General features: G+C 41.1%; 1 protein-coding gene across 2 annotated transcripts; it reads right to left on the bottom strand.

The window, feature by feature from the left end:
• Positions 1-528: 528 nt before the first annotated feature.
• On the bottom strand, positions 529-12,828 carry CRYM (crystallin mu). Of its 2 annotated transcripts, none has more exons than XM_042798490.1 (8): positions 12,746-12,828; positions 11,841-11,991; positions 10,734-10,796; positions 8,497-8,598; positions 7,176-7,359; positions 4,683-4,804; positions 3,735-3,819; positions 529-3,054 (listed from the first exon to the last, which is right to left on the bottom strand). In XM_042798490.1, exons 2-8 carry the CDS (start codon positions 11,976-11,978, stop codon positions 2,990-2,992), a joined length of 759 nt encoding a protein of 252 aa, XP_042654424.1. In that variant the 5' UTR covers positions 11,979-11,991; positions 12,746-12,828; the 3' UTR covers positions 529-2,989. The 2 variants fall into 2 exon arrangements, with proteins under 2 accessions (XP_042654424.1, XP_032839490.2); XM_032983599.2 differs by lacking the exon at positions 12,746-12,828 and adding an exon at positions 12,245-12,679.
• Positions 12,829-12,848: the final 20 nt, after the last annotated feature.

Raw genomic sequence — 12,848 nt, 5'->3', positions numbered from 1 at the left:
GCCATGTGGAACAACTGGGGGGAAAAACAATAAAAAGGAACACTCACATTGCAGTTTTTTTACTTATGTGCTTTGCTGTTTTCCGTATTTTCTCCACCAACCCCTTTGTTTCTTTTACAATTTCAAGTATATAAATCAGTGAATCCCAGATCTGACTCCTTAGTGACATCTGTACAGTGCAGGTCAGTTGGAGACACTTTAGGTATCACATGTGCGATCTTATAGCCCAGTCTGAACCCAAATCATAAAACCATGGGACCTCACACGATCACAGCTCTGCCCAGTAAAAGATTCTCTTTTCTTAAGGATTTAATACTCTGCACTGGACAGACATCAAGAGGAAGGAACGTACAGCATGAGATAATGACTGCAAAACTGAGTATCACAGTGGAGCAGAGCAGTCTCAACTAATTTTCCCCTTTACATTCAGTGATCACATTTACTGAGAGAGTAGTTACTGCAGCAACCTGGATACTTTCTTCCGCAACTTAAACCACCCAACCACCCAAAACAAAATGGACAACAAAATGAAAGCCAGGACAGAAGTATCTATTTAATTTTAACATAAATGCAAGTCACACAATTTCTTGAGACTGATTTGTAAGAGAAAGAAACATGAAAATCAAGGCTATTATTTTCCCTCAAAAAGGAAAAAGAATTCTAAAAGACGGCGTCCAAGCAACTTCCATTATAATTGAATCAAATCCTATTTGTGAGTTCAGAGGTACAATGCTGAAACCAGGCCCTCAGAACCTCCAATTGCTAATGAAAGCTGAGAGTACTGTGGGTTTTCAGAACCAGGTTTTTGGACTAGTTCCATCTACTTTTAAAGTGCAGAGTCTGTAGAAGAGTACATGTGAAAATAAACTGTATTTGTCTTCTTCCCAAACACTATGTCTCACTTCAAATTACAAACCTTGTTCTACAGACAAAGAACTGATAAAATATTGTCACAAGTAGTAAGTGCAAGTTTCCATACAGTTCTGGAATAAAGGAACATCGATGGTGGTCATGTTTGTCTCAAGCTAGTCGAGTTCTTGATAGCTGAAGTAACAGGCTAACATTTATATTTCTGTACACTTCAGATATGCTGAAGAGAAGACATGTAAAAATAAAACAGTAATTTTGCTACAATTAAAAAATGCAAAATCTTATAGAGAAATTTCTGTTCTTGTTCCTGCTGATAGAAACAAGATCAATGGAGTTAGATTTCTATCCACACAAACACATCCTTTGGCCCTAATTCACTCACTGGTCTGATACCCTTCTGTGCTAAAACTCTGCAAATTACAAACTGCCACTTACTACTTCCTTCCAACTAGTTTATACCAGGCTTATAATTTGGAGTATTATTTATGTCACATCTGCACGGTACTCATTAACCTCTTCTATACTTGCTTCTGCACCACCAAGGGCTTTAACGCTAACTGCTTTGGAGCCTCCTTCCTGTTGCTACACTGTATTCTACCAGCACCAACACAGAATGGCCACGTCCTCTAATCATTCCACAAAGTGAAGAAACACTTAATAGCCTGCATGAAATATGTCAGTAGAAATTAAATTTCGTAAGGCACGACTCTAATCTGAAACAGGAATTTGTTTCCAGGGCAATAGCTATTTTTCAGCAGCTGCTCAATCTCTTGTAAAGCAGTTGCTTGACAGCACAAACCTAGAACTTTTCCTTATGTAGAACACCACTGGGTTCCTCCACCAAGAAATGGAAAATTCCTGCCATAGCAAATACCCACTGGGATGAAAGAACTACCACCAACTGATCCATGGTACAGCCAAGCTGAAAATACTTGCTTGTATATTTGAAGTTCATCCTACTGAAATCAATTTTCAGTTCCAAACTTCAAGAAGCTTAGAAAAAGAACTTGCAAACACCATAGATTACTAACAAAACCTCCCCACACTGAATACAAACAAAAATTAAATCAAAACACATTTTTAATGCTCAACATTTTAGGTGACTCCTTGCAATACAAAAATGGCAATATCCCACCCAGGAGTCATAGACTGGTTTGGGTTGGAAGGGACCTTAATCATCTAGCTCTAATCCCCTGCCACAGGCAGGGACACCTTCCACTAGACCAGGTTGCTCAAAGCCCCATCCAACCTGGCCTTGAACCCTTCCAGGGAGGGGGCAGCCACAGCTTCTCTGGGCACCCTGGGCCAGTGCCTCACCACCCTCATAGTAAAGAATCTCATCCTTACAGACTGAGAGAGGTATTGAGTATAGTTTCCTCCCAGTTAAAGTGTACATAAGATTAGCTCTGACTTTTTGAATTCTAAATCTTCCTGAGCCAGGTCTTTTACAAAAAGAGACAGATAACTGTGTGGAGGCATCATTATTTATATAAACTCCCACTCAGAAATATGTTCTGAAACATTGGGTCTGATGGCAGGGAAGGGGGATTGTGGAGGGTGAAAGTAAGGATGGTAACTTCCAGATCCCAGTCCAAGTTGGAAGGGAAGGGGTATCCAGGAGTCAGAAGTGGCCTGTGTTCGCAGGAGAGACTAGGTTGCTGCCAGTGTAGCACTGAAACCCACACATGCATTTAAAGTACCACAGGTAAGTAAGATAACAGAGTCCATTCTCCAAACTGATATATTTTACTCCAGTATGAATTACCTCTAAAAACATAAAATCTACCCATGGACTTCTGCTACGTAAATAATTAGGGAGGAAAGGCATTGATTCCAGAATTATACCAAAATATGTAAAAATACCCTTGTTAGTATCACTGCAAACATATACTACTTGCCATTACATTAGATACATTTATTATTAATACTGCCAGTATCTAATACTTGCCATTAGAAAACTGCAGAAATTAGTCTAGTGCAGAAATTTCAGTTTTCATTCTTGAATGGTCTAGAAGGGCCATATTCAGGCAGGATTGGTGCCTTTCTTGTTAACCAAAGATCCAAGGAAACTAAGTGCAAACAATTTTATTGGCCTCCTTGGCATTGTAGACTTCTCTCTTTAGTGACCAGCCGACCACGAGTCATACACAAATTTTGCTGCTACTGTATCTTCAACTGCCATCCCTGGAAAAGAATTAGTCACCTTCAAACAATTCTTAAACTGTACAAAATAATCTGGCTTTGGAAGGGAACAAGAGGACTCAGGAAGTGATCTAACTTGACAGGAACAGAAATCATTCCCCATCCCCAAAACCTTCAGTGTTACATTCAAAGCTTATAGCCACCATGTAACTGGTAGGTGTGCTATATGCAGTTAATGTAATAGCATGAATCTAATTTTCAGTGTTTCTACGACAGCTTGGCCCTTTCAGACATGTCATGCAGCTCAGAGCATGGTAACCCATCACTCCTCCCACTCTTTCCCCCAAAGATCAACTCCAACCCCACAGTACAGTGTCACATTGTCTGTAGGTCAGACAGACTCCAGAGGCACAACAGCAGGGCATTCAGGTTAGGGCTGTATTAATAAATGGTGCGGTCATGTGTTGAGCAACTGAAATGGAAAATGTAATTCTTGCTATTGTTTGATTGCTTTTCTGTCACTTCTAATTACATCAGTCCTGCTAGATAAAACAGGAAATAAAAAGGGAAAATTCAAATCACATTCTCTTTCTTATGGACAGTGCATTGACACAGCAATTTGTGTTTTGAAGATGATCAGCAGCTTTCCCACGCGTGGAGGGCCTAATAATAATAAAGCATTGTTTTCTGTCAGGCTTGTACACGTGAGGGGTTGTTCTTACCCAGTGATTTAAACACTGTCGTTTTCTCAGGCAGGGCTGGTTTTGTACCCTTCACTACCTCTCCCAGCTCAGCAAAAATCTCTGCCTGTGAAACAAACACATAATTATACAAAACCATAATATCCATACACGTCTTAAGAGAAAAAAAATCTTTTTTCTGAGTGACTTCAAAAGACTCCTCCAGTCCTGCTATCCCACAACTGATTCCTTTCCATTGTGAAGCAGATCAGTATTCAGACAAATAACACAGAAACTGGACAGAAATCACAGAGGAGTGGAATGGTTTTCAGAGAAAAACAGATGGCAGACTTTCCTCAGTCAGTAAGTTTTTTTTACAGTGGATAGTTTTTTATTTATTCAACAAAACACATGGGATTCCACACACCTTACCATAACTGGACCTCTTATGTTAAACCTCAAAAGTGGAAATCATATTTGTTCTGCAAAAACATTAAAAGAAAAAATGAAAACTCCATTAAACCTAAAAGAGTCCCTGCTGTAAAATTTCTGCAGATCTGTCTGCTTGGCTTCTGTCATCCATTCTCTAGAGGCCCAATGTGTACCAATCCCACTGAAATCTCATGAGAAGAAAGTTACAGGTTTTAACAAAAAGATTTGAAAAATACTTACCATAACTACCAAACATTGCAGGAAATGTAGGTCTTTCAAAAACAATACATTGCTATTGTACACAAAGACCAATGCTGAAAACATGCTACTGTAATATGGTGTCATATAATGGTTGATAGAGAAGTTATATAGTTTTGGCATAGCCGTATAGAAGTCTCAGCCTGAAATTAATCTACCTTTCAGTCTATGTCTGAAAAGTGTTACCAACTACACCTGATGCTTTAAAAAGTTTCAGGGCTGCACATCATCAGTACCAACTCATTTGAAATGCAAGCCAATTGCCACAAAACTAAAGTCCGTAATTTAAGAATGTCTTACCCCTGATAATATAACATCTCCTGATTCTGTAAGAGCAGCTTCTCTGGAATCCACAAAGAGAACAGAATTCTTCATCAGTTCATCATCCAGTTCTCTCCAATCTGGTCTACTTGCTCCTACAGCTAAGACAACAGAACTGATGAACTTAGGAGGAATGTTTAGAACAAATTCAAACCACATTTTGTCCAAAACACGTGTGAAGTAACAATGGACATTATTGTGGAAATGTAATATACGAACAACTGAAGTTAGCACTGGAGACATGTTGATGGATAAAACAAAAAAATTGGATGTGCCTGAGCAACTGGGAAAAAGACTGGATTTGTCTCAACCTCGCCTCAGCTGCAACGCTGATACATATATGGCCTGTTTCTGTAAGGTGGTAACTCCCTAACTTTCCACTGATGTCAATGGAGGATGACATTGTGTCCAACCCTCCAAATTAAAGCTCATTAAAATGTACAGCATCCTTGACCTCTAGTCATGCAGATGCTGCTGCTGACAAATGTCTTATATTCCCCATAAGCACAGCCAGAACAATTGGAATCAACTGACTGCTGCATTTTAACCTGCTGAAGCATTAAGCTGCAACTCTTCATGAAGCAGAAGCAAGATTCTTTGCTAATCCTGTTTCCACCTCTTTGGCACACTAGTCAAACTGCTCCTTCCAAATGATACTGACAGAGAAGAAAAGGAGAAATAGCACTGCTTAGCCCTTCCTCATCTCATATCTATACAAGAAAAGTAAAGATATGTGTAACTTCATACAGGTAACAAAACAAACAAGCCTTTACCAGCAGCTTTGAAAATGACACCGATAAATAGGTGTGACAATCATGCTTTTCTGCTTACAGAGGCACTGGTAGAATAAACTTTGATCATCTGGTGACAACTCAAAGATGATCATCTTAAGGTTATACAAACCACAACTCTTCTGCAGACAATCAGTAACCTGTTTCTACAACTGTCAAATTAATGGGGTTTTGTCACTTTTTATTTTTTAAAACGGAGTTAATGAACATCTAATACAGCTCCTCTAAAACATTCAGTATTTAATGTGTCAGCAGAATATCCTTGTCAGCAAACTCTGGGTACCTAAGGCATAAGAGTCATCTCTTTGTCCATTATATCTTATACCCTTGTCTTTCACCAGGTCATTACCCAAATGTCCTGATTTTTATAGTCCTTTTATTTGATTCAGATTGTGTTTGTTATGTGTCTACAGAAACAAATAAGACCTGAAGAATCCCTCAATTATCCTGAACAGATGCAAACCAAAGTATTGTGCAACAAAGACTTGCACGTGCAGACAGGTAGTTCAATGTTACTAATTAGAATTTTTAAATCTATAGCCTCCTATTATCTCCTTGTAACCTTATAAACTGTACAAGTTGAGCATATTATGGATTATTACTTATATGGAGAAACTGAAAACAAATCAAGGAGCTTAACTTTTTAAATACAGCAAGACCACTATTGACTTGTTACGGGCTAAAAAAACACCCATAAACCCAGTTATATTGTAGTCAAATGTTTTTTAAAAGTGTCCAACTGTTATGGAATAATAAATTCCATGTTGCCTGAATGCCTCTTCAAACAGCATGAATGCCTCAATGGAGGAAAAAAAAAGAGGCAAAGAAAGGAGAGGGGTCTTTGTGTATGTGTTGCCTCTGGCTGTAGACCTTAATTGATCTTACTTGTACTTCTGGCTACCATGCCTTGACATAACACAGATGACAACATTCAAAGACAAAGGACTAAATTGAGATAGAAAAATTGGTAGGATGCTGCTGGAAAGTGGGACGTTTCTTTAAATTGTCCCTCTTGACAATTTACTTCTGTCTTATGATGCTATTTGGAAAATGCACAAGGTCACCTGAACCAGGCCCACAATTAATAAAATAAAGAAATGTGGTCATATCCAGAGACTCCAAACAATAGTATGGCAACATCACTACAAGGCAGGCAAGAAAAAGCCCCCCCCTAAACCTCATCATAATTAGAGGTCAAATTATGAAGTTCTTAGCTCAGTAACTTATTTTTAACTTGAGTTAAAAAGATGCAATCAATGTGATCAGCCTAAAAATGAACAAATAGAGGAGCTTACAAATTTGGGTGAAGAAAAGATGACAGCTACTAGGGAAACACTACAATGAGCAGGAATCACTTTGGAAATAACATGTTTGTATGGGTTATATAAATGGAGAGCAATGTAAGCATCAGGTGGTAACAGGGTGGCACAGATTATGCACCACTAGGGAAAAAAAGCATATCCCATACTCCAGCGAACATCGAGTTCTGCAATATGCAAAAGTTCTGGCTCCAGAAAACCAGGAAGACAGTGCTGGGAAAAGTGGTCCTCACTACAGTGGAAAAGTCAAAATGGAAAGAACATTCATTCCAAGAAGCATAGAGTACTGCTTTTTCAACAGGTTTTGATGCTAAACAATGTGACAATAAATGTATCCTATAAATGATGATAACATAGCATACCATTGATATGGGCACCTGGTTTTACCCAGTCTCCAAATAAAATTGGTTTTGTTGCCATAGTGACTGTTACAATCACATCAGCCCCAGTAACTGCCTCCTGAGAAGAAGAGCAGACCTGCACTGGACCATTAACTGAATTAGCAAACTCCACCGCTTTCTCTTTGGTGCGATTCCATATCCTGACCTTTAAGGAAAAACAAACATATTAGATTGCAGAATTTCTCCTTACTGAAACAGAACACTTTGTTTCAGTTTTCAGTAGATAGTTGTACATATCCTAAATGTTGGGTGTTTGGGGTTTTTTTTGTTTTTTTTTTTTGGTTGTTTGTTTGTTTTTTTCTCCTTTAATGTTCTCATCATACAAGTGACTAAGTTTCATGTGTGTGCAGCTACATTTTGTGATGATGGAATAACAGCTTCTTGTAGAGCTGCATTTATAAAATCAACTATTTCCAATAAATATATTTAAGGAAAAGTGACAGAAAGCATATCCAAGTATGGCATACATGGTAGGATTTTCTCAAACAGAAAAAAAGACATCTGAAACAACCTTGTTTCCAACTTTTTTTTTTTTTTTTTTTTTTCAACATTTGAGTAAAAATTTCTACAGCTCTTTAGAATATTCTTGGGTTCTGTAGAAGCACAATCAAAATTGATTAATCCCTTAAATTCCATGGTGGGTTGACCTTGGCTGGATGCCAGGTGCTCACCAAACTGCTCTATCATTCCCTTCCTCAGGAGGACAGGAGCAACAAGATGGTAAAACAAGATAAAAGCAGTTTAATAAAGCAAAAGCAAAGGCCATGTGTGGAAGCAAAGGAAAACAAAAGGTTTATTTATTTCCCATCAGCAGGCGATGTCCAGTCACTCTCCAGGAAGTAGAGCAACTGCTGTCTGTACTGAAGCCCCAGAAGACAGTATAACAACAAATGCACCACCACCTCCTCCTTTTTCTTTGACTTTATTGCTGAGCAGACATCATATAGTATGGAATATCCCTTTGGTCAGTTGGAGTCAGCTGTCCTGGTTCTGTCCCCTCCCAAGATCTTGCCCACCCTCAGCCTACTGGTGAGGGGGGGAACATTGGAGAGACAGCCCTGATGCTGTGCGAGCACTGCTGAGCAGCAGCCAGAACACTGGTTTGTTATCAGCACCTTTCTAGCCAGTACAAAGCACAGCACTATGAGGGCTGCTACGGGGATAATTAACTCCATCCCAGCCAAATGCAATACAACTTCATTGGCTATACTTTATTTATAATAAGTGCTCCTGTAACATAATAGAAAAAAATAAACGTATCCTGTTAAGATGTGTCCATTACCTCTTTAAACATGAACAGCTCTGTGAAGATATCGTAATGGCTATATGCTTGAACACCAGCTCCCAAAATGCACAGCACTTCTGCAAAAGCTGGCATTAACAACTAAACAGTATCAAGTAAAAAAAAAAAAAAAAAAAGAATATGTAAGGACAATATACAAACAGACACAACAAATATATATCAAAATGCTATGAAAGAAAACAGTCTCCTTTCAAACAAAAAATAATGTTTTAATGAAAAACCTAGCATATTGATTCATATTAATATAAAACAATATTCAGCTACCACTATATATAGATACATCATTTTTTTAAACGCAAAAGCTAGTGTCAATAGCACCAAATCACATTTTGGCTTAATTCTAGTTTTGGAATTAAGTCTGACTCTTAAAATTCAGACTTAACATGCAATAGCATGAGCCAAAGCAAATTCCAGGGCCTTGGCACATTCTAAATATATTACAACTATGTAACTAAGTGTAAAACCACAGTGTTGATGCTTTGCACCGGCTGAAAACACAGCTCATAATACCTAAAGCTATTGGTACTGAAAGTGGTAGTTGCATTGGTAAACTAGTCCTGGCAGACCCACACTAAACGTTGTTTTTCAATTCACTGAAGCCATAAATCATACTACACACATAATTTGGCATTGTAAGAGCCACAATACGTATGCATCAAGCATTGTAAAAATAGGCATAGTTCTGAGAAACAAATATTAAAATTTAGTTCTATAGTTGCTTTTGGTTTTCTGGTTTAGTTCTTGCTTGTGATTCACCAGTACTTGGCAAAGGGGAAGAGAGGGCTGCTGGAATCCAGCCCTAAGCTAACCTCATGTCTTCTTTAAGCATTTGCTGGGGCCGCTCACTCCTGTATAAAAAGCTTTAGAATTGTCTAGGCTCTCAACACTCACTCTGCTGCAAATGAATTGAAAAAAGATATCATTGATCCCATTCCTCAGTAGCAAAAGCTCTTTTTATTGTTCCTTTCCAGGAGTCTGAAGCACTGATTTCAAAGGTTCCTTGCATAAAAGCATAGGTCTTTGAAAAGCAAATACCATAAAGAGGACAACTTGACAACTATGAGCTAAACTCAAACACTCCTGAAAATTTACCAACACAACAGACAACAGTGGAGGATCTGATCTTGAAGTCCCTTCAGCAGCCAAGCTCCTTTTACATAGTCAGGACTCTGCTGGCCCCAAAACAGCCCAAACTGCCCAAGTATAGAATGGCTGAGATGAATGAGATCCTACAACTTCATGTCCAAGGAATCCATTGTAAACGGCTCTGCCCCTTGGTTAAGGGGAAGCTCTTGGGGACATATTCTTCACTCCAATTTTATGTCAGTTCAGCTCTATTGCCATGGATAGAATCACACTGGCATGAGGACTGCCGCTAACAAAGTGGTGAGATCAGCCTTCATTCTGATTCAGAGCTGATGGGTGAAAAACAGAAGCATTTTTCAGCTCTGGTCCTCTTATTGCCTCATCCTTTGAGGTGAGGACTAAAACTCTGCTTGCAATGGACAGTGACTTGCTCTTCCCAATGCTGGCAGCCCAGACAAATATAGTTTTAAAAAAGAATTCAAAACCCACAATTTCCAGCTGAAACTGAAAGGATGTAAAGCAGCATACAGAAAGATACACCTCACCTGTCTAAAGACACTGAGGTTTATGGCTGTAGTCAGTGATAGTCATCCGAACATCTTCTAGTGACAGAGAAACTGTCAGACAGCCACCTCTACACAAATCATCCATCTATCCTGGGCATCATCTATCTTAAGACGACCCACATCACCCCCTGGAAATGTACCTTCTTCCTCTTTATGCAGGTCCAGTACAAGTCACCTGGACTGGCCCAACAGCAGAAAACATACATATAAACAAAACTGAAGTTATCACCACCCAACGGCAGAAAGGAGCATGTTAAGACAAGCACAAAAAGGAAAGCAACAGAGGAAGACACCTCAGAAATTCCCAGAAGACCGTGCAGAACAAGCCAGAAAAACAGCCCAGATTGCTTCTCCAGTCATACACAGTGTTAAAGCCAGACACGACTCACTTAAAATTGGAGTTTTCTGTTTTTTCTCTGAAGGTATATACTTTATTATAAGTCTAATTTAAAGCTATATTTGATGAAAATTCACATACACTGAAAGGCATTTACATCATACCTTCTAGCTGTTTTATATATAACACCACTAAATCTGTTCCAATTTAGGAATCCAAAGACATACCTTGGTAGCAATTGCAGAAACTGCAGCTGTTCGTTTTGCTGTAATGACACTGCCATCTAGGACCTTAAAAAAAAAAAGGTTCTAACAGACTGAAATGAACACTGAAAATATGAGTAAATACCACACATTTTCATCAGATTTGTGAATTATGTGATATTACAGGGCAGAGATAAAAACATCAAATTTGGTAATTACTATTATAGCATCCACAAGTCACATAAAATCACACATTCAAACTGAACAGATTGTCTGTCTATTCGAGTTCTTCTGTGTCATTCCACCAGCACAAATGGAGTGAAAACTGGTCAGAGCTAAACCACCTCTAACTCACACAGCTCTTCATGCACTGCGCCTCCCTGGCTCTCCAACACAGGGAACAGATCAATACAACGACAATATTCTGCACTCCAATAAGATCAGGGACTAGTGCAAGCTGACAATTGCTCACAAGTCCTACACTGCCTTCGTCAGTACCAGGAACCATGGAATTCTTTCATGTGTATCACACACAGTAGGGCACTCCTGCCTCAATGTATATTAGCTAATGTGTACAAATGAATTAAGGGGCTTAAAAAAGCTGATGTGTTTTCTGATACAGTTTAAGAATAAAGGACCAATATAGTTTTCTTGGCCAGTTTTGGCCCTTTAATAATTGTTACTACTAAAGTATAATGAAAATGGTCAATGCTCTAAAAATTCTTAAATTTTTTTTTAAACAAAAAAATCAGACTTGGAATACTCTTCCCTAACAATTGTAAATCTCTATGTTTAACTTAAGATGGTTCAAGATCAATTCTTTATTCAGCCAAGCTTTCTTTCCCTTTCAAATGCAAGGTGAACTTTGCCGCATCATTTCTCTCTTCAGTCACCTTGTGAGCCATCAGATTCCCTTCACATCACAAGTAGCAGTCAAGAGCAGATGGAGTAGTTTAACACATAGAAGAGACATAATGCTTTAGGCCAAATCCTCATCTGGCATAAACACATTTTCATTAACAATGTAGATAAACTCAGAACAATTTACACCAGCTCCAGCTTCTAAGAATCAGGAGGTAGAACTGACAGATGACGAACAGGGGAGAATGCAGAAGCATGCATGAAACTCACTGCTTTTAAAGAACCATTTCTGGGGTCAAATAAGAGGACAGTTGCTTGGTGAGAAGGGGCAGAGGAATCCTTCTTGTGTTCATAAAAAGTCACCAACTTGGTTGTCAGAGCATCATCTGCAGCACTGTAAGCAGGCATAACTCCTAGGAACCTTGTAAGAGAATTACTTACATTACTTAAGTACCCCTAGCACGGGAGCCCGCAGCCACCGGGGTGATTAACCTCAAACGACTACCAACCAGCTAATCAGCAACTCGGTACCGGTAACCTCCCCTCCCACCCCAACCCTTCGCCAACGCAGGCCGGCCCCCGCTACCACCGCCGCTACCCCCGTTCCTGGCTCCGAGGGGCCGCGCCTCCTCCCACCGTCCCGCCACGGCGACCCCGCCGCCCGCCCGCCTCACCCGCCGTGCGGCCGCACCGGCACCACGGTGCGCACAGGCTGCACGACGCCTCCCGCCGGCCCCGCCGAGAAGTTGGCCAGGGCGGCCTCCAGCGCCGGCAGCAGCAGGCTGGCCCGCTGCAGGTGCTTCTCCACCTCCTCGGCGCCGATGAAGACGGGAGGAGCCGAGCCCATAGCGAGGACCGACCAGAGTAAACAGAGCCGTGAGACCACAGTCTGTGCCCGCCCACACACCGCCGCTAAGTACTCGGAGGGGCACCGGCGCCCCCGCCCCCCGGCCCGGCCTCTCGGCGGCCCGGCCCCGCCCCGCCCCGCCCCGCCTCGCCTCGCCGGGGTCCCGGCTCCCCTCAGGGGCACGGCGAACACACGCCACTCCCCTCTCGGCCGAGGGCAGGGCAGGGCAGGGCAGGGCAGGGCAGGGCAGGGCAGGGCAGGGCAGGGCAGGGCAGGGCAGGGCAGGGCCTGGCCGAGCTGCGCCCCCTCGGACACCGCCGACACGAACCGGCTCCGCTGCGATTTATTTACGGTCCGTTACGGCCCGCAGGCGCCGCCGGGACCCCCGCGGTGAGCGGGGGGCGGTGGAGCTCTGCGCATGCGCACCGCCG

This window comes from Tyto alba, unplaced genomic scaffold, assembly GCF_018691265.1.
Source record: "Tyto alba isolate M040663 unplaced genomic scaffold, T.alba_DEE_v4.0 Super-Scaffold_28, whole genome shotgun sequence".
In the NCBI taxonomy this organism is placed as follows: Eukaryota; Metazoa; Chordata; class Aves; order Strigiformes; family Tytonidae; genus Tyto; species Tyto alba.
This window is presented reverse-complemented; position numbering and strand designations above follow the sequence as displayed.

Bases quoted from the DNA above. Each gene is read 5' to 3' on its own strand.
- CRYM (XM_032983599.2), bottom strand. From the start codon at position 12,417: ATGGGCTCGGCTCCTCCCGTCTTCATCGGCGCCGAGGAGGTGGAGAAG. The intron at 11,992-12,244 runs GTGAGGCGGGCG...TTCTCTTACAAG, and splicing joins CCGGTGCGGCCGCACGGCGG to GTTCCTAGGAGTTATGCCTG. The intron at 3,820-4,682 runs GTAAGACATTCT...TTTGTTTCACAG, and splicing joins GAGATGTTATATTATCAGGG to GCAGAGATTTTTGCTGAGCT.